Here is a 25,121-nt window from a genome sequence, read left to right as displayed (position 1 = left end):
GATCTAATAAGTGTTTGAGAATAGCTTTGAACTCATATCTTTATGACTTCAGGTCTAGTGTTTTGTTCTAAGTGTCTAAAAATAAATACAAGATAGTTTGAAAAGGGAACTAGAGTTGTACCCTGAAAAGAATAGAGGAACTAAACTATATTCTAGCCTTTGTCATCTCTTGCTTGGACTATTGCAGTAACCTAATGGAGTTCTAAGAATACATCCTCTACAATGTATAGAATACTACATGGTTCCCAAATCTAGTCACAGATGTGGTGATTTCACCCTCCTGCTCAAGAAATGCCAGTGGCCATCTGATGCTTCTAAGATAAAACACTAACTCCTCTGGCAGTTCAAATTTGGCTTCAGACACTTACTAGCTGTGGGACCATGAGCAAGTCACTTAACTGCTCTCTGCCCCAGTTTCCTCATCTGTCAAATAAGGATAAATTAAAAAAATAGTTACTATCTCCTAGGATTGTTGTGAGGGAAAAAAAACAAAATAATACTTTTAAAATGTTTTGTTCTCCTCAATCTGGTTCCAGTCTTTCTCAGATGATTATTCATTATTTCATATTATTTACTTTTTCTTTTTAAAAAGAAATAAATAACTATTGAATTTTGTAAAAATAAACAAAAATCACGAATTTCTCAAGCCATGAAGACCTGATATATATACATGTATATATGTATACACACACACACACACACACACACACACACACACACACATACCCATACACATAAATAAATATACATATACATACTTGCATATATTTATACTTATCTGGGGATAAGATATTGCTCTATTTTTAATTCCTAACTTGAGTAGTGCAGGGATTATGAGCCTGGAGTCATGAAAATCTGAATTCAGATATGGCCTCAGACACTTACTTACTGTGCTCTGTGCAAGTGACTTAATCCTGTATGCTTCCATTTCTTTGTCTACAAAATGGGAATAATAATAGCATCTACCTGAAAGAATTATTGTGAGAATGAAAAGAGATAATTTTTTTTATTATTAAAGCTTTTTGTTTTCAAAAATATGCATAGATAATTTTCAATATTCACCCCTGCAAAAACCTTGTGTTCCAAATATTTTCCCGCCCCTCCTCCCACTCCCTCTCCTAGATGTCAAGTAATCCAATTTTTTATTAAACATGGGTAATTCTTCCATACATATTTCTATATTTATTATGCTGCACAACAAAAACCAGATCAAAAAGGAAAAAATGAGAAAGAAAACAAAATGCAAGAAAACAACAACAAAAAGAGAAAAAATACTATGTTGTGGCCCACATTCAGTCCCCACAGTACTCTCTCTGGGTGCAGATGGCCTCCCTCATCACAGAACCATTGCAATTGGCCTGAATCATCCAAATGAGATAATATTTATAAAGCACTTAACTAAATGGTACATAACAATCACTATATAAATGTTTATCCCCTTCTTTTCCAAAGAAAAAAAATGAGAAAGAAAACAAAAAGCAAACAAACAACAACAAAAAGGTGAAAATACTATGTTGTGATCCACACTCAGTCCCCACAGCCTCTCTCTGGATGCAGATGCTCTCTTCATCACGAATCTATTGGAACTGGTCTGAATCACCTCACTATTGTAAAGAACCGCATCCATCAGAATTGATCATCTTATAATCTTGTTGTTGTTGTGTATAATGTTCTCTTGGTTCTACTCACTTCACTTAGCATCAGTTCATGTAAGTTTCTTCAGGTCTTTCTGAAATCATTCTGCTGATTGTTTCTTATAGAAAAGTAATATCCTATTACATTCATATACCATAACTTATTTAGCAATTTTCCAATTGATGGGCATCCATTTAGTTTCTAGTTCTTTGCCACTACAAAAAGAGCTACTACAAATATTTTTGCACATGTGGATCCTTTTCCTTTTTTCCTGATCTCTTTGGGATATAGGCCCAGGAGAGATACTGCTGAATCAAAGGATATACACCATTTGATAGCTCTTTGGGCATAGTTTCATATTACTCTCCAGAATGGTTGGATCAGATCCACCAACAATGTAATAGTGTCCCAGTTTTCCCACATCCCCTCCAACATTTATCATTATATTTTCTTGTCATCTTAGCCAAGATGTGTTCCCACTGAAGATTCTTGAGAAGGAATGTGAAATGATAAGACCTGTGTATTCCAAGAAAAGTATTTGAACAGGTGTTTAGAAGATACTTTGGAGAGGAGAGAGCCTGGAAACAGAGACCAAATAAAGTGTTTATTGAGAAGTTATAGGTACCCTGACTAAGGTAGTAACTATATATGTATATAAGGGAAAAGCTGTCTATTGAGAGAGGAATTGGCAGATGATTAGATGCATGATGTAAAGAAAAGATAGGTGAGTGTCTCTAAGACAGTGAACTTCTACAAGAACCAGTAAGTTTGAAGGTGGAGTGGGCTTGGTCTGAGGAGATCATGGATATATTGAATTTGAGGTGGTCGATATCCAGGTGGCCATTTGCAGGCAATTAGTAATTCAGGACCAAAATTTAAGAGAGAGACTAGAGTTAGATATATTATATTTTATGAATCACAACAGCATTTATAAGCATTTGAAAAATGTTGTTCAATCTCAGTCCTGTCCAATTCTTTGTGACCCAATTTATGGTTTTCTTGGCAAAGATGCTGGAATGGTTTGTCATTTCCTTCTCTAGTGGATTAAAGCAAAGATTAAGTTGACTTGCCCAGAGTCACATAGATAGTGAGTGAATGAGACCACATTTGAACTCAGATCTTCCTGGCTCCAGGCCCAATGCTCTATCTATCCATTGAGCAAACTGGCTGTTCATACAGCCTACCCAAGGTATATTTGCTTTTTTTTTTAATTGTGCTATACCAAAGTATAGATTTTGTTAGAGCTAAATGAGGCTCAAAAATACAATGTTGGTGTTCAAAGAATTTGGGGACTCTTTAGCATCCCAAGCCTGTCCCAGTGAACACAGAAAGAACTACCACTAGTCTAACACACTTGAGTTTGAGTAATGAAACAATTATGTGGTATTATATAGATCAGTCTTCATATATTGACATCATGTATTAACTAACTTTTTTCAAGAATAAATGCCAAAAAAAAAAACTATAAAAAATGAAGTTAAGATACGAGAAGATCAGAGAGAAGACAGCAGAGATATCACTGAGAAATATGTGGCTTTGAAACAAATACAATGAAGAAAAAACAAAACCTCATAAAGGTGTAAGCTGGAGGAAGGGGAGTTTGTGCTGAATTAGTGAAGAGAATGAATTACAAGTTGAGCTGCTACAATAAATGTGGTGTCATTGCTGCTGCTACTAGTGACAGAAACAAAAAGGACAACATTTCTGAGTGCAGATTCTGCTGGGACAAGCTTTGATCATTGTGATAGGGCCATAAGATTGTAGGTGAAAAGTTGGTAATGGATCTTAGAGATAATTTAATAAAACCCTCTCTTTTTACAAGATGACCTTGAAGCCCAAACTTGTCCAAGGTCACAAGGCAGGAGATAGCAAAAAGTCAGGATTTGAACTCAGGTTTGATGATTTCAAATCAAGTGCTCTTTCTTATGCTATCCCCCTTAATTTAAGCTTTCTCCTACCAGAATAAACATGCCCAATGCTTTAATCAAGTTGTCATCTGGATACTATAGGCAGGTCTATAATCCTGTTTGGCTCAGTTTCCTTATCTGTGAAATGAGCCAGACATGGAAAGAGCAAACTGCTAAGTGAAATGAGCTAGACATGGAAATAGCAAACTTGACAAAAGATGTCAAGAAAATCCCAAAAGGGGAAGGGAGAGCATGTAGAGTCTGAAAAGATCTGGCTCCTGAGATGCTAGAGTCCCCAAATTCTTTGAACACAAACATTGTCTTTTAAAGCCTCATTTAGCTCTAACAAAATGTATACTTTGGCATAGTACAATTAAAAAAAAAAAAAAAAAAAGCAATGTCTGTCCTAAACTGTTGTGGCCAGACACAGGGACTCAGATGTGCTCTGACTGGAGCAGTCTTGCTCAGTTTTTTCAGACTCTTCATGCTCTCCCTTCCCCTTTTGGTATTTTCTTGACAAAAATGCCAGAGCAGTTTGCCATTTCTGTCTCCAGCTCATTTTACAGATAAGGAAACTGAGGCAAACTGCGTTATAGACCTGCCTAGAATCATAAAGCTAGTAAATGTCTGAGGGCAGATTTGAACTCAGAAAGATAAGTCTTGCTGGCTCCAAGCCCTACACTGTACTTACTATACATATTTATTCCTTCTTTATCCCTAGAAGATTCTTTTATTGCATTAGCTTTGTTGCTTGTTCCATTGTCTCACATTAAGATGGCAGGCCATTAATCATCTTTTTTATTTGTTCTCATTAAAACACATTTATTGGTAGAAAAAAGTATTTTTTATACAACCAAAGTAGAATGTTCTGAATAGCTTGACTATACTACATTTCTTTAAGATGTACTCTTGTAGACAAATGGGCATTTCTCTTTGGAAATGGGCTTTTCTCTTTGGCTTCTATTAAGGTTTTTGCCCAGACTAATCTGGGCAAATCACTAATCCATCCTCCCTCTCCCTACCTCAGCTGTCACATCTTTTTGGACAAATTATTGTGCATCGATGCCTCTTCCATATTATACTAGGGAAATTGTGTTTTTAAATCTAAATGTAAAATTTCATACATTGTAGCATAGTAGATAGAGCACTAAACTTGAAATCAAGAAGACCTGAATTCAAATTCTACCTTACACATGTACAAACTCTGTGATACTAAACAAGTCTATTAACTTCTCTCAGCCTCTATTTCCTCATCTGTAACATGATGATAATAATAACACCTTCCACATAGGGTTATGAAGATCAAATGGGATCACACAGGTAAGATGCTTTTCAATCCTTAAAGTATTCTTTAAATGCTGCCTATTCCTATTTATTTCCATTGAATTTCATCTTTATCATCAGAATCCAATGTTCTGTAGCCTTTCAGGATCATTTTGAATCCTCTCTCTGTCATCTAATAATTTTTGTTCTCCACGTTGCATTTATCTACAAATTTGATAAACATGTCATCCATGCCTTTACCCAAATTAAGGCTAAAAATGTTGTTATTGTTGTTGTTGTTTGTTGGGTTTTTTTTTTTCTTTTTGATGAGGCATTTGGGGTTAAGTGACTTGTCCAGGGTCACACAGCTAGGAAGTGTTGAATGTTTGAGATCAGACTTGAACTCAGGTCCTCCTGACTTCAGCACTGGGCTCTATCCACTACATCAACTAGCTGCCCCTAAAAATGTTAAACAGCATAGATTCAAACTTGGATTCCTCAGGCTCTCCTTCCAACTGACACAGAACCTTATATGACCATTCCCTGTATCTAGTCATTTATTTAAATCTCCATTTGTCTGAATTTTACCTAATGATACCATTGTCTAGCACACATCTTCCTATCTTTTCTGCAAAACTGTAAAGAAAACAAAACAAACCCTACCAAATACTTTGATAACATCTGAGTAAATTATATCTGCCTAATTTCTAAATGTAGTAACCTGTCAAAAAAAAAAAGTAATTTCCTCCTAGGGGCAGCTAGATTGGAAAGTGGATAGAATACCAAGCTTGAAGTCAGGATTCATCCTCCTGAATTCAAATCCAGCCTTACTAATAATTCTGTGACCTCAGTTTCCTCATTTGTAAAGTGATCTGGAGAAGGAAATGGCAAACTATTCCAGATATTTTTGCCAAGAAAATCCCAAATGAGCCATGGACTCAAGAGCAACTATTTTTTAAAGCAGTAATTTTTTCACAATGAAAATGTCTGTGTAATTTGAAAATCAGTCATGATCCCTTGCATTAGAATGGAGCTCTGAATTTTTGAAGGTTTATGCTGGATATGATTAAACCTCATCTCCAATCCTAAATATCCTTATCTAGCCCACCATTTCAGTGGGTATGAGCCTGTGATTGTGTGTGCTACTTTTCCTTTTACTCTTGATTACCCTGATTACTTAATGTAGCCATTGCACCCTTCATCAAACAGTGATTAGTGGACTCTGGGAGACTTTAAAATGCACTCGAAACCATTGTAAAATCTCTTGTGACTTTATCAGGGAAATTAGGGAACTAGGGAGAAAAGGGTAATTTAATTTTCATTTTCATTTTTAAAACCCAAGGGGAAGCTGACATAATGGTGGATTAGAGTTCATAGAACTGAAGCAGCATGGACCCTTTGTAGATGGAAAAGTCCTCAGAGGATAAGAGTTTGAGGTTTCATTTTATGGATTTTTCAGGAGTAACACACTAATGCTTATCTGTGTGATCTGAAGCTTCATTAACATATTCAAATCATCTCACACTTGTTGGTAAGATAAAGTTAACAGCCATGTCATCTCTGAATTCTCAGTACCATTTGATGTTCTGCTGGTCTTATTTCAGGTATCTAGAACTTATGTGAGGTTTTCATATCATGGAACCAAAGTCCTTGACAGCAGAACCTAAGTGGCTTCCCTGATTCAGAACATGTTATCAGGATGTGATTTTTAATTAATATATGATATAATTTGTAAATTATGCTCCTTTGATCTTTGGGATGGTTTGTCTATGACTTAGAGATTCCTCTTTGCAATCTTACTCCCTAATATTGTTCCTTTCATACTGGCTATTTATAAATTTATTATTATGCCAATTGAAGGTGGCAAAAGGTAGTCAAGGGAACCAAATCAAAATATAATTTTACCATAAGACAATGAGCAAACTGAGGTTCAGAGACTGATCTGTGATCATATCACTAGTAAAAAACCAGAGGTGGAATCTCAACCTGTGTCTAAGTTCAGTGTTTGCTCACTATCTTATCTTGTCAGCTCTAACTTTTGGGATGTAGGGAGGCTTTTTTTGGAGGGGGTAGGTTCATTTTATAAATGATTAAACTAAAGTTTAAATAAATTAAGTGACTTGTCCAGAATCATACAGCTAATGTCTCAGAATTTCCCGACTCCAAACCCAGCATACTATATCCACTATGCCATGTATCCTTTTAAGGAAATTTCATAGATATAATAAGTTAATATTATAACTTTCTCATATGTAGTTTTCTCATATGTAGAGTGATGGGATTGGCTATGTAATCCTTAAGATCCCTTTCAGTTTAAAATTGATGATGCTATGATCTTATAAAGACCTTACCTTTGCTTCTTGTTTTGTCCTAGACTCAGAGCAAGATGACCATGAAGTCTTTGCTGAAGGCTATTTTGAGTATGCCTTCTCACTACCGCTATCTCTGTGTCAGCCACCTCATTGGATGGACAGCTTTCCTTTCCAATATGCTCTTCTTCACGGATTTCATGGGACAGGTAACACTGACATCCACTCACATAGACCAATCAATCAGCAAGTAATTGCTGAATTCTTATAATGCTGTATTTTATTGTGGATATAAAACAACAACAAGGCATAAGTCTTCAAACAAATCAGGAACACTCTATGTAAACATTAAATTCAGTTTGAGATTAGGTGTAAAGTTCAGATAAACCTAAGTGCATCAAGGAATGAGCTTAAATAAATGAAAGAATAAATGAATGAAAAAGCATATCTTAAGTACTTGCAATGTTCCATATACTGTATGAAGTGTTGAGCACACAAAAACAAGCTAGTAGGACAGTTCGTGCCCTCAAGGAGCTTAAATTCTAATGGGGAAAAGACAATATATATCGGTGGCTGAGGAGCAATATTTTTAATAGGAATATCACAAAAAATGATGCTTTCAATCATAAGACAATTGATTGACATACTTTTCAGGTATGATAGTATTCAAATTCTGTCTCAGAACTAAAGTTAAAAAATTAAGGGAAAGGCAGGAGAGAAGGGTACATGTTTATCATCATGACAATGGTGGATAGTGTGGTGGTTCTAAATCTGGGACAGATATGACGAACACTTACCAATTAGAAATTAAGAGGATGGAAGCTCGACTTCTAGGTCAGAGGTGGAGGCTAGAGCATAGGAACAGGTTGAAAATGTCTAAGAAATAGCCAAAGTATCTATGTGCAATTCATCATATTCTATGGGCTCAATGTGCCTGGGCCCTCTATATGTTTTTCCTACCTCCTTGTTTTCCCAAATTAGTTTCAGGGGCTGACAGATCCCAGTCTCTTCCAGGTTTTCCTACATGCAAAGCAGCATGTAGACATGCTTTTTCATTCATTTATTCTTTCATTTATTCAAGCTCATTCCTTGATGCACTTAGGTTTATCTGAACTTTATACCTAATCTCAAACTGAATTTAATGTTTACTGTACCATAGAGTATTCCTGATTTGTTTGAAGACTTATGAATGACTATCCCCATTTGTCTCCACAGGGTCTTTCTTAGGTTTTGTAGAGCAGCAACAGGGAAAACTCCCCACCAACTACATAGTGTAAATAAACATGGTGATTGAGTTGTCAGATTTTCTTGTCTGAGAAATAGCCTTCCCTATTCCCTATTACTAGGGAATAGTACTTCCCTAGTAAGTACTAGAGTTAGCCCCAATGCCTTTGTGAGTTTGAAATTTCTTTGATCAATGTGGGTATGCCCGGTAATGACTTTTTAAGAAGACAAAGATAAATCCTAATTGCTTTTAAGAAATTATGGCCACCGTGAAAGTGATCAACATTTGGGCACTTAGTAGGCTGGATTCTGCTTAGAGGTAGCACATCTATATGTGAAAATAAGGCTGCTTTTACCTTTTGACCCTTTCCCTTATGCCTTCTTTCTTGTTTACAGTTAAAGGTAGAAAAAGGATTTCTTTCTCCTTCATTCACCAATTATCCCAGAGGTAGTAAATGATGGCTTGAGAAAGAATTTGCAGATGGTGAAGGTATGGAGCTCATGCAGGAGGAGACATGCTTGTCTACTGACCAGAAAGAGGGAATTCATAGATAATGTTCTCACATACCAAACTCTTAGGTGGTAGATAGGGAATGTTCATTTCCTAAGCTATTTTATGTCGGAATCTAATCTTCCATCCAGAGAAGTGAGATTTCCAAAATGACTTCAACCTCATAAGTAACACCAAAATTTAAGGGGTCAAAGTCCTGATTTTCTAGAAAGCAATAAAGTCACTGAAAAGCATTCCCCTTGGAGAAAGAAAAAAGATTGCCCATGTATCCTTTGTAGAGAGAAGATCAGGAAAGGTTAAAACCATATTGAAAGGAAGGGAAGAGAGATCAGTTAATCAATAAGCATATATTAACTGCCTATTAGTGCCAGGCACTGGAAATACAAAAACAGAAATGAAATAGTTTGTGCCCTCATGAACTTACAATCTAGTAAGAAATTTCTGTAGTAATTCAAGACTTTGCCATTCCCCATTTAAACTGAGTTGTTTAGATGATTAGTGCAGGTCAGCTGGGGAAAATTTGCTTTCTAACAGCTCCACAGTATGTTTCCCATTTGGGAGAACCAAAGCTTTAAAAATAGCATTATAATACTAAATTTTTGTATAGGTCTCTGGAGAAATAACAAGGAGACTCTCTGGAATGTTGAGGTGTTGACTATTTAACTGTCCTAAAGTGTGATTGTCTTTGAGGGATCTGAACCACTGCGTAGTAGTATGAATCAAGGAGGGATTTCTAGGACTCCACTGGAAAGTAGGACTTAGTAGAATGTCAATGTTAAGTTTAGTTCTTTTCTTAGAGAAAGCTTGTGGGCTATTTGTACATTTTATTTTTCTCATGCTGTTCATGGGCTTCTGTTAATCCATTGTAACTTCTACATTTTCTCTGGAGCAAAATAAAGGCCTTTCTCTACCCATATACACTTGTTTCCCTTAATATTTATATGGGAGTGTTTTTACCCATATCTATGGGGAGAAACAAACATAAATTTATTTAGCGCTCTTCCTGGAGGAAATTCTGGGTAAAGACAAGAAGTAGAAAGGATAAAATGAAACTTTTGAGTAAACTAAATGATCATATCTAATCCTCAGGAACCCAGAATTCTGGAAATGGGAATTATAACCTAGGTCATAAATTATGTCTATGACTTTCATCAGGTTTGAGTATCCTCATTTTCTCATCTTATTCAGGATATGTCAGAAAGACCTGAGTTCAAATGTATCTCAACTACTTACTAGTTATATGACCATGGATAAATCATTTAACCTTTTTCTGCCTCAGGTTCCTCATCTATAAAATAGAAATAATAGTACCCATCTTCCCAGAGTTTTTGAAAGGTTAAAATGAGGTAATATTTGGAAAGTACTTATCATAGAACCTGGAACATAGTAGGAGCTTAATAAATGCTTGTTTCTTTCCTTCCATCTATGATTTTGGTTCCTTAGAAATTGTAGCTATAATTTGTAACCATAAAGTATCACCAGTAAAACACTGTTTTCATAAAAATGAGCTTTTGTGTTCAGAAGTATCTTGGGCTCCACTTAGTTTCCCAGATGTGATCCAGTTCACTGATCTTCTCCTGTATAATTTTATTGCCATTTGCTATATTTATTCAAGACACATTGTAGTATAGAAGAATTCAAAGCAACTTTCTTGCCACTTACAAGGGTAACAGCTATTAGCAAGGATAGTTTCAGTATTAGTAGTTTATGATGGAAGTGAGCAGCACATAGTATGGTAAAGGGAATCCATGTTCCAGTCAAAGGCCTGAAGCCCCTGAGGAATCAATCTAATATATCATTTGAGACAAAGAGATAGTATGATACCAATGAGAGACAGCTCTGTTGTTTATAAAACCAATAAAAAGACAGTATTTTCTAAATTACCAAAAAATTAGATTGTAAGCTTCTTGAGGGCAAAGATTGCCTTTTGCTTCTTTTTGTATCGTCAGTGCTTAGCACAGTGTCTGATACATGATAGGTACCTAATAAATGCTTATTGACTGAAATAAGAAGGAAGGAATTCAGAGCAGGGAAATATGAATGAAGAGTAAAGAAATAAGAAAATTAACCCTAACAGTACCAAAAAGTTAAAATGGGAATAATTAGTTAAATGAGTTTTTACATATTTAGAATAACTCATAGGCTATTTCATATTATAATCTGGAAGCTAGAATTTCTTCATCTAGTCATTTTTTCTCCTAAGTAAACTGCTAGGTCAGTCTTTTTTTTTTTTTTTAAATGACTGCAGATTTTATTATGAAAGCCCTGAAATGTTCCAGGCTTACAGCAATCCACACAGTACTGACTATAAATGAGAGCATCTGGAGAAGATCACTATTTTTAATAATATCCCTCTTCGTTTTGGACACTGTATGGGATAGCTTTCATGATAGCCTGAGCCATTTTGGAAAGCATATGTCTCCCTGTTTTATGTCTCATTTGTTATTACTAAACTTAGGATCACCAAACCAAGGAATGTCTGTAGTTTCTTTTATCAGAGCATCTTGTATGAATTTAATAAAGGCAAGAAAGAATATGGGAGAAACCCCAATGGAGTAGAGCCTATAAGTCTACTTCTTTATGTTACTGGGTTACATGTTTTCATGATCAACAAACACAGGGAGAATATTCTGTTCTCTATACCCCATAGTCATTTATGAGATCATGATGATATTGTTAACTATAGGAAATTACCTGTGAAAATCCCTTCCCTTCAGATATTTTCAGAAAGAATTCCTTCAATGCTTACATAGATCATGCTTGTGAAATTTTCTAGGAACGAGAGTGTAGATATACAGAAACATTGAAGAGAAACTGGGCATATAGTTTGGGAGTTGTAGATGTTTGCTTAGTAATCTGTTTTAAGAAAAATGCCATGTAGACCTTTTGAGAGGACTTGAAAATGCATTTTTTAAAAAAGAAATAAAATATCTCTTTATGTTTTTAAATGTGTCACCTCCAGTATATATTTTTTGTAAGTGTATTTGAAGGTCCAGCTATTTTTTCCTCTTCATTTTCTCAAGTATCATTTTGTCTGGATAACATGGTGCATATAGCAGTGAACTTGGTATCAGAAAGACCTGAACTCAAATCCTGTCTTAAATACTTCTTAGCTATATAGGCCTAGTAACTGCTTTCTGCTTCAGGTTTCCATCTGTAGAATAGGAGCAATATAGTCCCACTTCCCAGAGTTGTGAGGATGAAATGAAATAATATTTGTAAAAACCTTTGCAAAATATCAAAGTGTTATATAAAACTTAGTGGTCATTATTATTATTAAATTTTTATTTTATATTGCATATTGAATGTTTAATCATTACAGTCCAAATATGTTGTTGAAAATATGTTGCTGTAAAAATACTAACAAATCTATTTCAGTTTGTATCTCCTTATTGCCTTCTTTCCAGTTTCATGAATAAATTATCTTGGCATGATTTGGCTAAGTAAGTTTGAGTCTCTTTCTAAGTTTTCTACAGGATCATTTTTCTTTCACTATTTTTTGCAGTTTTATAGAGTATATTGCTCATAATACTCTGTTATTCTCTGAAAATAAGCTTCAGTTCAGTGCTGTTGTATAGGAGAGAAGAATAGGATTTAGGAATTCATTGATATAGGGATATCAAGTTTGGACACTCTCTACCAATGAACGTCAGTATAGTCTGTCAGAGAAATAGTCTTAGAGAATCTTACCGGCACTGTAATCCTTGATAGTTGCTTAGAGCACTAAGAGACTGTGTCTAACCCCGGGGTTCCACAATCAATATGTCAAACATGAGACTTAGGTCTTTTATTTCCAAGGTCAGTTCATTGTCATTTCACTTCATTGTGTTAGAAATAGTCCAGATCTAAGGATGCCCCCCCCCTCTCTCTCTCTCTCTCTCTCTTTCTGTGTGTGTGTGTGTGTGTGTGTGTGTGTGTGTGTGTGTGAGAGAGAGAGAGAGAAAGAGAGAGAGAGAGAGAGAGACAGAGAGAGAGAGAGAGACAGAAGCAGAGAGAGAGACAGATACAGAGATAGAGAATTTGAGTGTAGATGTTATCTACAGTGTTAACATTTAGCTAGGTCTATGTACATGTTTGTTTCTAGTAGATCAAATCCAAGAAATATATTTGAGATGGGTTCACCATGAAATTCTCCCATTGTACTAGTTAGCATCTGAGTGGTCAGGTGGCAGGGCTATATTCCAGTTTCCAAACAAGGGAGGCATGAGCTTATTGGCTGCCATGATAAAAAATGCTTTATTGAAATTCTGAATCAGCTAAAGAAGATTGCGTGCTGGGTTTATTTCTAAAACTATTGGCTGCACTTCAGGTTCTTGTAATTAGCTTGGCTATCATAGAATGCCAAAATTTCCTCAAGATATTAGACTAAACCTCAAACACCATCTTAATGGCTTACAACTACTTCTCCTAAATGGTATGTTTTTGACCTGCTCTGGAGAGTTTTCATGAGAAATATAGGTAAGATTGGGATGGGGAGGATGTAGAGAGAAAGAGAATTAGGTGCTGACTTGTGATGGGATGACTTCCATTGCCATGTCTCATGTTGTGATGTTTAAAAAAATTCAAGAGACATAATTTGTGGATAATTAATCCACATCAAGCAACTTATTAATAAGAGAAGTCATGGTACTTTTGAATGGCAAAGATTCCTCAGCTCACAGTTTCTATGCCTTTGGAAGAATGAGTGTAACTGAGGGTAGCAAAAAAAAATTCTGATTAGCAGTTAATGAAAGAATGAATACTACAATGAGAAGTGGGTTCACTTCAATAAGGGGCTGAGAGATTGACATAATGTTGTTCTTGGACCAAAAGACTATCTCTATACCCAAACTACTCCCAGTCTTGGGAAATCTAGATAAAGGATCTACCTCCACCAAAACTTTCTTGAGTGAGTAGAATACAATGGGCATCTTAGATAAGATAGTCTAGGTAGGTTAAATTGTTTCCAGAGATCATTAATATTCCTCAAAGGCTGAGATTACAACAAGAAAATAGGGACAGAAGAAAAGCCTAGATCTCACTCATAATTGGTTATTAATAATCATTTCTCTCATGTCTAATAAATGTTCAGGTACAATAAAGTTACATTATAACTGGCTTACATATGTCCAGGCATATCTGAATAAAGGTTCAGATGAACCATTGCGTCAGCTGCCCATGTAGCTCTAAATAATTTCTTAGTGCCTGGGACAACTATTTCAAAATTTGGAAAAGCACCAGTAGGAAAAACTAGAATTTGGAGGACACATAACAAGCTAGAGAAGGAAAAATAGATGGCTAGAATGAGGCATTCTTACAACCAAGGATTCTTTTCTGTAGCAAGTATTTGATGGGTATTTGACTGAGCCTATAAGGGGGAGTAGTCGGAAGAAAAAAGTAACATTGTTTGTAGTCCATGAGAAAGTATGATGTGGTGAAAAGAGCACTGAGTTTAACAATAAAAAATTTGTGTTTGATTCTCAAGTCTGCCACTTACTACCTGCATGTGACTCTTTTGTGGGCAAGTCCTTTTTTTCTGGGTCTCAGTTTCCTCATTTGTAAAACAAGAAAGTTGAACACTGGTCTCTTAGGTAATTCCAACCCAATATATGATCTGATGAATCTTTTTAAAAATACTATAATTCCTTTGTATTATTGCAAATGTGCCTCATTCCATTCATTCATTCTTTACATCCTAGCTTATTAAATGTCCCCTAAATTCCAACTTTTCTTACTGATGCTTTTATAACTTTTAAAATAGTTGGCATATACCTAAAGTACTGTTTGGAGCAACATGGTATTCTAGGCAGGGGTGTAGGATTAAATTAAAATATTCTAACAGAATGCAATAAGTTCAGCAAATGATGAAACTCTAAGTTCTAAGGTGTGACATAATCCAAGGAGCCTCATGTAATACTCAGTTGGTCTCTGTCTTGCTTGAAATATTGTTTTCTTATCTCTTGCCCCATTTCTCTGTACTCATAGATTCAAATTAGGTTGTAGATGGTAGAGAATATTCCCAGAAAAACTAGAAAAGGAAATTGCTCATCTCTGTTCTTGAGTCCCCACTCCAAATTTGGTAAATCTCATTCTTTTGTTGGACAATCTCATTCATAGTCTCATGTAGTTGACTTTTCAGTGATTACTAAAACACAGTCAAGCAACTAGTAGCTAGGTAAAATAAAACAATTTGATAGCATAGTGCAGAGTACTGGTCTTGGAGTTAAGACCTAAAATTAAATCCTGCCTAACACAATTATTAGCTGTATGATTCTGGGCAAGTTGCAATATTTCTTAGTTTTAATTGCCTCATGTATAAAATGGGGATATTAATCGCAACTATCTAATAGGACTGTAGTGAGTATTAAATAAGATAACATGTAAAGGGTTTTGCAAATCTTAAAGTGTCAAATAAATTATTATTATTATAGCTGTAGCGTAACCAAAAAAAATATTGAAGACTTTTCTACTAGCCATTATAAAGAAACTACTTTGCCTGACTGACTCCCTTCCTTCTCACATCTACCTATCAGATTAGTGGAAAGAATAAGAAAAGAGATTGATGAATGAAAAGGAACCACTGGAAGTGAACATTGCCTCCTGTTTGGTCTTCCTGGTTGGGAATCTGATTAGGGTTTTCACAGTAGCTACCAGGCCATTTCAGGCTCCATTTGATCCTACCTTCACCAAGATGTCTGATTCCATCCCTCTGGTCTTTCAGTGTATTAGTTTTTTCTTTCTGAATCCCACCTGTAACCATCCCAAGCTCTCCAGAATCTACTTTAGTCTGCCAGTAACTGTTTTCACTTTGGACACAGGAACAATGCCAGCAGGGGCCAAGATTGTAGGACTTCACCACCAAGAGCTCCCTATTTCAGAAGTCTCTCTATTTCTGGCCACATGGAACAGATGGCTATGAACCTCTAACCAGAAGGGAGAACACAGCATCTTGGCTTAGGAAAATCTCCCTTTTCTGCTTACAGAAGGATTTGAAAGGCCCTTTAAGCACTTTAGCACAGCATTTGTCAATGCTGAAGGCTCAGAATGTCACTTTTCAGCTGGTACTAGATAAAAGTGCAACTGAGAATGTATCCCTCTAGGGCAAGGTTCTTCCCTTTGGAGAAGAGAATGCCTGGCTTTAGACACAAATGTTTACATTCTGGTAAGGAGATGTGGCAGTTCTATAGTTAGCACATAGTGACTAAATAAGAAACAGTTCCAATTTCTGATGCCTTTTCTTCCTTTTTCTTGTTGTTTGCTGGGCTGACCTTTGTAAGTTCCAGACTTTCAATGTATTTTCTTATTCTTTACCCAAAGCTACTAACTGGGAAAAGGAGTGAAGGAAGGGAGTCAACCGTTCAGGCAAAGCAGCTTCTTTGGCTATCTGCAAGCTTCTCTGTGGTTTCTTTTTGTTTGTTTTACATTATGTTACAGTTTTTTAACATTGCTTTATTTTAATAAACCATATGGTTACTAAAAAACAAAAACAAACAAACAAAAACCTATAAATAAGGTTAGCCAAAAAGAACTGGAGATTTCCCAAATTCAGGATGGGACCTCAAAAGCAAAAATCAAATTTCCTACTCTAGTAATTTTAGTGAATATTTTATTTTTGTTTAAATGTCTACAGAACCCAGGCAATTACTGGGCACCAGGAGCAGTGTAACCTTGCCTAAAGAGTATGTAAAATGAATGCCCTCTAGTGAGAAAAGGTAATACTTCAACCTTTGGGACCATAACTTTTGGAACCTTATGGAGCATATAAGTCAGTCTTTCACAAAATATAGTTCACGGTAGACCACATCTTTGCACAAATAAAAGGTGTGGAAAAAATAAAAAATAAAAAGTGTAGTAAATTTTAAAAAGGAAAACAAAAAGAACAGAACAAAACAAAACAAAACAATATTTGTTTCAGTTGAGCAAAACACCATCTTGAAGGCTTTTCTCCAAGAAATTTCTTGTATGTATCAAAATTATATAAGATTCATTATAAGGCTTAACAATTAAGATACATTTTGTTTGGCAATCTTCTTATTATTGGTGTTGGCTGAGATATACAACTAGAAAACATTTGTTCACTAGGGATGTTTGCCAGTATCAGGAAGTTCTAGTGACAAAGAAGGATTTCCTATGAATGGTGAGATCTTTAAGATGCTGTTATTTTTAGATGACAATGTTGATTGTATCCATTTCTGGAACATTACAGAGCCTCCTAAAGCGCTTTTGTAATCACTCAAATTTGGCCTAGCTGTGTACACAGGAAAGGCCATATAAAAGAATACCTACCATCTAAACTATAAATTACAGTTGAATTGATAACTTACAGAGTTCATTCATATTTTAGATGGATACTGCAAAGTGACAATGATCTGGACTTAGAATTCAACAGGCAGATTGGATTGCCTTTGAGAAAATGTAAAATTAGTGTCTCCAAGCTTATCTTTAAGATGAAAATTAATCTTTTTTAACATAAATTTTTTTCTGGTGATGTTATATGACCAGAATCATGGCCATTCTATCATGAATCATGGAAGACTACATTCCACAAACAATTGAAGCTAATGGTCAGCCAAAGGGCAATGGAGAGAAGGCTGTAACATATTACAAACAAAGAATTAAACAGGAGTAGTGCCAATAATGCTATTAAAGAGAGAAATTAAAGAAAGTTAAAGAAATGCTGTTTAAGAAATTAAGGCATACCCAGTGGAAAGCCTGTGTGCTCTATTGGCATCTTTGAGAAATCAACACAGTGTAAGGAAGGCCTCCAGGACAAAGTGGATTTCCTGTGATGAAATTATGGAAGGACATAGACAAAAAGTTTACAAGACCAAATGGCCATGATGAATTACATTCTTTACCAATGGTTGGAATGCCCACACTGATGAAATCACAGAAATATCAGACACTGGAGAAGCAAGAAACAGAAGGACTACTGGGTTACCAAAACAGAAAATATGAAATAGAGAACATTTCCTGCATGAGGAACAGCCATGCTTGAGAAATGATGGTAGACATATATTCAGTCTAATATTGGGGCTGGTTCTATCAATAGACAAAGTTTGACTTCTTGTTCCAATTAGTGCCTTGGTTTATTCTAAACAACAGGGCTATTGGTTATTACCTATGGAATGCAGCTATTCAATAGAAGGTAAGCTTCTTGAGGGATACAGCTGTCTTATTTTCATTTTAGCACTCCTGGTTGCTAGATTATTGATACTTAAACTTGCCAAAGGCACCTTTGTGCGTCTGCTAAAGAGTATTTTTGCTTGCCTTAAATAGAATGAGCAATTAATGTTTGTTGATTGGTTATAAGATCTGGAAGTGATATTTTTTGTTGTTCAATCTTTTAAGTTATGTCTGACTCTTCATAACCCTATAGAGCATATAGCGTGCCACACCCTTCCATTATCCTCCCTCTCCTCCATATCTTCTGAAGTCTGTCCAAGTTCATGTTTATTGTTCTATAAGACTATTTATCCATCTCATCCTCTTTTATCCCTTTCTCCATTTGCCTTCAGTCTTTTCTAACATCAGGGGCTTTTCCCAATAAGTCTTGTCCTCTCATCATGTTACCAAAGTATTTAAGTTTTAGTTTCAGTATAAAACCTTCCAACCTTAAAGATCATCTAATCTACTCCTCTCATTTTATACATCAGACAACAGACCTAAAAATATGAAATAAAAAAACAAATAAAAAAATATGAAGTGACTGGCCCAAAACCATACCTTGGGCAAGGTCACGCAAAATAATAAAGACAATTTCTACTAAGAGGAAGAAAAGGTTCCTTTCATCACATACCAGTCTGACTGCAAAGGAAAGTATATAATTGGAGAATGATGGAATAGAAGGATGAACAGTAAGATGGGTGGACAGATTATAATAGATCTTCCTTGAAAGGTAGAAAAAGGCATTTGAATTTGCTAGAGTAGCCCTTAGGGAGCTACTGATAGTTTTGCAAGAGGGTGATGGAGCTAATATTTTAAGAAGATTAATCTGGTAGCAGAATAGATTAGGTAGGGGCTACCAAAAAAGCAAGGAGGACAGTGAAGACTCCAAGAATAGCTTCTTTTCCCAAATGGCTCATAGGCTTTATTTCACAGTGGTACAACATTTCCCATGGGGCATAACAAAAACATTAGAGTAAGATTTTCCAGTGTTCTTGGCTATGTGGTATTCTGATATCATATAAATATACTAATAAACATGCTTTACTCAACAGTTCAATTGACTCTCTTTTTCAGATTGTGTACCATGGGGATCCTTATGCTCCGCACAATTCTACCAGTTTTCGCATGTATGAAAGAGGAGTGGAAGTTGGATGCTGGGGCTTGTGCATCAATTCAGTGTTTTCCTCATTGTATTCTTGTAAGATAATCCTTCTCTTCCTCCAGCCTTCCCCATCCCTTAATGCCAAAGACAGATACAGCCTGGTTAAGGAGTATTTTTGCCTGCTGCTTTTATCACTCTGAAAATTGATATGAGGTATTTAAGTCATCTAGGTAAAGGGGGGGAGGGAAACAATTTCAGAGCTGTATAACTAAAAGATTTTCCCCCCTCATATCCTATAAAAATTTTAGTTTTTTGAGCTTTTTAATTTTAATATTACTTTTATTTCCTGATATATCCTTCTGTGTTCCTTTATCTAGAAAGTAATCCATTTCAGGGCTAGGGACTGAGATTTCATCAATATAAGAATATTGCCTCCTGTGTAAGACAACATCCTTTCCCAATGCAAATCAGCTTTTTCTCTGCAATTTTTAGTCTTCATGAGTTATTTGGTGCACTAAGTCAAATCCAGGGTCACACAGCCAGTATATGTTAGTGGTTGGACTTGAACATAGGTTTCTCTGAGTCTAAAGATGGTATACCTCATAAAGTAGAATTTTAAAACTTAACAAAACAAAACAATATAAACTGAGTCTAATAGTAAATACAATATTTCATATCTATAGTCTCCTCCACCCCTGTTCTATCCATTTGCAAAGAAATCACTTTCTATTTTGTATTAATTACTGAATCTCAAAAATAAAGCCACAATCTTCTGATCAGTGAGGAATCTGTCCTTTTGACCAAAGTTATCACAGTCAGTGATAATCTCATAAAAGAGATTCCATCTACTTATAAGATGGGAAAATGTGATCCAGATAGCAGCTCTGTTAGGTATATTTATATTAGACTATAGATTAATGACTCTATGTGAATTTGGATGGAGATCATTAGTAGATTTTGCTTCCTGGTCCTAGATTGTTCACTATTTTAAACAATGAATTAAATGAAGCCATAATATGCATAACATTTATAAATGATAGAGATCTGGAGAGCTTACTGATGTCATAGACCCAAGAAAGATCATGGTGGCCTGTTAAAGAACCCAGGACTGTAGTGTTGGAAGCCGGAGCCTTATTCTGGACTTGACTGTGCATTAATTAGCTGAATGTCCATGGAAAGTCCCTGGAGAATCAAAATGCCAAAAATGGAATGAGCTTCATTGACTATTGAATACAAACCATATCAGAAAAAGAATGATCTCTATAATAGATAGTAGAAGTGGCGCATTCAGACATTGTTTGCAGATCTAAGGTACACTTCTGGACTTTTCTCATTATTAGAAAATTTTCCCTTACTAATTTTCCCCTATGTAATGTTTACCTGCTGCTCCTAATTCTTCCCTCTGAGGGCAAATAGAACAAGTCTAATCTCTTTTTCAAGGCCGCTTGTTAAATACTAAAGACAACTTCTTTTCCCCTTTTCTGCAACTTCAACCCAAGTCTTTTCTTCTCCAGGCAAAACATTCCAAGTTGGTCTTTTTATGATATAAGCTCATTCTATCATTCTATCAGCCAACTTCTGAGATTCCTAATCTTCTATCAGCATTGGGAAAGGATGTTGTCTTACACAGGAGGCAATATTCTTATATTGATGAAATCTCAGTCCCTAGCCCTGAAATGGATTACTTTCTAGATAAAGGAACACAGAAGGATATATCAGGAAATAAAAGTAATATTAAAATTAAAAAGCTCAAAAAACTAAAATTTTTATAGGATATGAGGGGGGAAAATCTTTTAGTTATACAGCTCTGAAATTGTTTCCCTCCCCCCCCTTTTCATTTGATTTTTATTCCATTTTTATTGATTTGAAATGTTTAAGCTGAAGTTATATTTGCTTTTACTTAACATTTTTTTTTTACCATGAAGAATGTGAATTCACAAGATTTCCAGGAATTGAAGGGGGCAGGGATAAATATTTAAAATTCTTGAGAAAATAGACTATAAGCATTCTCATTTATTTGGAAGTCCTTTTCTGTTTCAAGCATGGGTTGAACTAGATAACTTTAAATAACTCTGAAATGTTGTGATTCTGATTCAGTGAAATACATGGAATAGGAATTAGACTTACTCTGCTTGACTCCAGAGGTCAGAACGAAAGAAAATAGTTGTTTCAGATAAGCAAGTTTAAGTTTATTATATAAGAAGAATCTTCCTAATGATTAGAACCAACCAAAACTGGAATGGGCTGCCTCATGTGACAGTAAGTCACAAATTCTCTCTCATAGTAGGTCATAGGTTCTTGGATTTGGAAGTGGAGGTAATGGAGTTTAATGCTCTCATTTTCCAGATGAGAAATCTGAGCCCCAGACAGATTAAGTGATTTTCCCAGATTCCTAATAAGTGTCTGAGTTAAGATTCCAATGTATGTTTTCCAAACTTCGGTCCAATCCATCATCCATTATACCTCACTCTGACTCTTAAAAAGGAGTTAGGATGCCCACTTGCCTGGAATGTTGTAGAGAAGTCTCCTATTTTGTCAGGAGTTGAACTAGATGACCTCACCAATAACCTTCCACTTTCATGATTTTGGACACCTTGACTGTTATCCAAAGACTACAATTATTTTAGTATCTCCATTTATATATGATGATTGTCACATTTATTTTAAATTCTTTTATGAGAAATAAAGCTTCGCTCATCTAATTCTAGTTACTATGTAAAATAATATTATTTCATATTTTAATAGCCCTTTAAGTTCCACAAAGTACTTTCCTAACAATTCCCCTTTGAAGTAGGTAGTGAATCCTTCTTCCTTCTTTATATGGGATAAAATAAACCCTGAGAGATGATATGGCTTGTCCAAGACCACACAGCAAGGAAGGCCCATAGCTGGGATTCAAATGTGAATTATCTGGTTCTAAGTCCAGTGCTCTTTCTCTTCCACTGAACCTGAGGATATCATGGGCTCATCAATTTAATAATTCCAACTCAGATCTATCTCATTCCAATGCTCAGTATGGTTACTATTTTGATCATCTTTCATGGCTATTGTATTTGATGACCTGCCACTTGGGCATTTCTATACCATTATCATGAGTCGGAGTGTTTCTTTTGTTTCTTTTTAAAACATTATTTTATTTTTCAATCATATGTAAAGACAATTTTTAGCATTCCTTTTTTTTTTTTTTTTTTTTTGGTGAGGCAAAAAAACCTAAATTGAGGTTAAGTGATTTGTCACCCAGATAATAAGTGTCAAGTGTCTGAGATTGGATTTGAACTCAGATCCTTCTGATTCTAGAGCCAATGATCTATCCACTACATCACCTAGATTCCCTTAGCATTCATTATTTACATGATTTTGAGTTCCAAGTTTTTCTCTCTTCTTCCCCTTCCCTCTTCTTAGAGAGTTTTTCATTTTTGAGATCTTTATATAGCCCTTTTGCTCATCAACCCAGAAAATACAGCCTCCTCTTAGAGCCACTGAGGCAGAAAAAGAGTATGTAATTAAAAGAGTGTCTTATGGCACATCAGTAGCCAAGTGAGAATCAGAATTAAGAATTAAATATTCCTCTGACAAATGCTGAGTAGTTTTGTCTAAGCTGTCGTTGCAACTGTGGTTTTTAACAGAATGTCTTTATATCTCCAAAATTCACTTTCTTTCGTTGGTGTACTCTTTTCCTGGCCTCTTTGCCTATATAAGTACATTTCATTGGTCAAAAAGAGACCCCCAGATCCTAGAAGTTTGTCATTAAATAATGATGTGTGTATATCTAATCTGACAAGAATCAGCAGTAGTAGCAACAGCAACAAAAACTTAATTAGCTTCATTTTGTTCTTCTGACCTTGGGGTAAGCTTTATACATGCTATGTGAAATTAATGGAAGAAACACATTGCCAATTTGTCATTTCCTAAGCCCTGGCTTTCATCAAAATGATCTGAAGCATTGTGACTCCAAATGAAGGTGAAACTAAGCATCTGACCTCCTAGGGGAAGAGGAGCTAAGTGGTTAGCTGGATAGATGTAGAAAATTCCATTCTAGAACAGAAGGGGAACTGTTGAAGTTTCTTCATTATTCATCATGTGTGTGTGTGTTGTGTGTGAGAGAGAGACAGACATGCAGAAATAGAGAGACAGAGAGATAAACAGATACAGAAAAGCATAGAAGATGTGTAAGAGACAGAGAAAGAAAGCGACAAAGCAGAAAGTAAGAAGAAAACAGAAAGGAGATACAAAGAGAGAGAAGGGAGAGGCAGAATAAGAAGGAATAAAAGAGCCCAAGATAGAGAAAGAATGAAAGCGAGAAAGACAGAGACAAAGACAGAAGGAAAATGAGAGAGACAGACAGAAACAGAGAGCAGAGGAAGGAGAGACAGATTAAGAAAAAGGGGAGAGGGTCTTTGAAGTGAAAGGAGAAATTAATTAGGAAGGCTAAACATAAAGACTTGAACCTAGGAAAAATCAGTCTCTTCAGGCTGAGAAGACAAAGACTGTCAAAAAACATCCCTACATGACACTCTCTTGAGTTCAAAAGTAATGACTTTGTGACCAATTTTTTTTAAAGTAGTATTTTTATTAGAGGGGCAGCAGAGTACAGTAGGTAGAGGCCTAGACCGCAAGTCTGAAAATATAGTTCAGCCTACCTTTAGGATCCAGGTTTGTGACTTAGTCACAATTGGGCAATTAACTTTCCCCTCTAAATTTCGACTTCCATTGATAGAGATAATAAAGCTATATGATGTACATTTATCCTTTTTTGTTGTTTTTTTTAAAAAATTTTAAAGGGGCAATCCGGGTTTCCCAGAGTCACATAGCTTTGCCAAGTGTCTCAGGCTAGACATTCTCTACATTTCTTACAGGACTTTTGTGAGGATATTGCTTTGTAAACCTAAAAATATAGAAATGTAAGCTTTTGTGAAGATGCAGCCTTCAGCAGTGGATAGAAAGCTATCTCTGAATTTCAGTTTCTTTATCTAACTAATTTGTTAGCATTTATACAGTGACTTTAGATTCTTGAGTACAAAGCTTATCTCATTTGATCCACAAAACAACTCTGGGAGGTAGGTGTTATTATTATTCTCATTTTATAAATGAGGAAGCTGAGACTGACAGAAGTTAATTGACCTGCTCACAGGTTGTTAAAGTTAATTGATTGCTCACACAGTATGTGACTAAGGAAAGATTTGAATTCAGGTTTACCTGATTCCAAAGTCCAGATCTCCATCTTCTCTCTTATGGAGGCACAAAACAAGATAATTCAGGGCCTGTCTCTTCCATTCTAACCTTCCTCTTCCTTAAGGGAAAAGGAAAATTTTGTGAATCAAATGCTCTAATTCAAATTCACATTCAAGTGCAAGTTCAACAAACATGTAATAAGCTCTTATCATTAGAGTACCATGCCAGATCTACCTCAAATATAAAATTTAAATAGGATATAATTCTCATTCTCATGGGGTTTGTAGTCTAGTCTGAGGATATGACAAATATTCATATAATATAATGCAGAATTTTTGTTGTTCTGCTGTTTCAGTCATGTCCAACTCTTTGTGACCCTATTTCATGGCAGAGATATTGGAGTAGTTTGCCATTCCCTTCTCTCACTAATTTTGCAGATGAGAAAACTGAAACAAATTTAAATGGTTTGGCCAGAGTCACTACTAGTAAATATCTGAGGTTACATTTGAACTCAGGTCTTCTTGACTCCAGGCCTGGTGCTCTAACCAATGAACCATATAGATGCCATAGAATAGGAAATAATAACTTGTAATTTCATAAGGGAATTTGTTACAAGTTTGTGTGTGTGTGTGTGTGTTTAATTGGAGGCCAAAAGGGAAAAAGCTAGCAATAGTGATAAAGAAAAAAATCATTCAAACATTTTAAAATTCACAGAAAAGAAGAAGAGGTTCAGGAGAAAGCACAGATAATCAGAATAATTTTGAAAATAGCAATAAAACAATAAGATCTATGAAATTTAACGGAAGTATTGTAAAGTAAAGTAAGTAACGTAATATTTATTCATCTTGCAG

The 25,121-nt window shown here is 35.5% G+C and overlaps 1 protein-coding gene across 1 annotated transcript in view; it reads left to right on the top strand.

Moving 5' to 3' along the window:
- SLC45A2 (solute carrier family 45 member 2) overlaps window positions 1-25,121 on the top strand; it is a 64,317-nt gene that overhangs the window by 32,401 nt on the left and 6,795 nt on the right. Inside the window, exons 4-5 of the mRNA XM_051989499.1 lie at window positions 7,180-7,323; window positions 19,071-19,194. Of these exons, the coding sequence (XP_051845459.1) occupies window positions 7,180-7,323; window positions 19,071-19,194 (268 nt within the window). The remainder of the gene's footprint in view (window positions 1-7,179; window positions 7,324-19,070; window positions 19,195-25,121) is intronic.

Source organism: Antechinus flavipes, chromosome 1 (genome assembly GCF_016432865.1).
Source record: "Antechinus flavipes isolate AdamAnt ecotype Samford, QLD, Australia chromosome 1, AdamAnt_v2, whole genome shotgun sequence".
NCBI lineage: Eukaryota > Metazoa > Chordata > Mammalia > Dasyuromorphia > Dasyuridae > Antechinus > Antechinus flavipes.
This window is presented reverse-complemented; position numbering and strand designations above follow the sequence as displayed.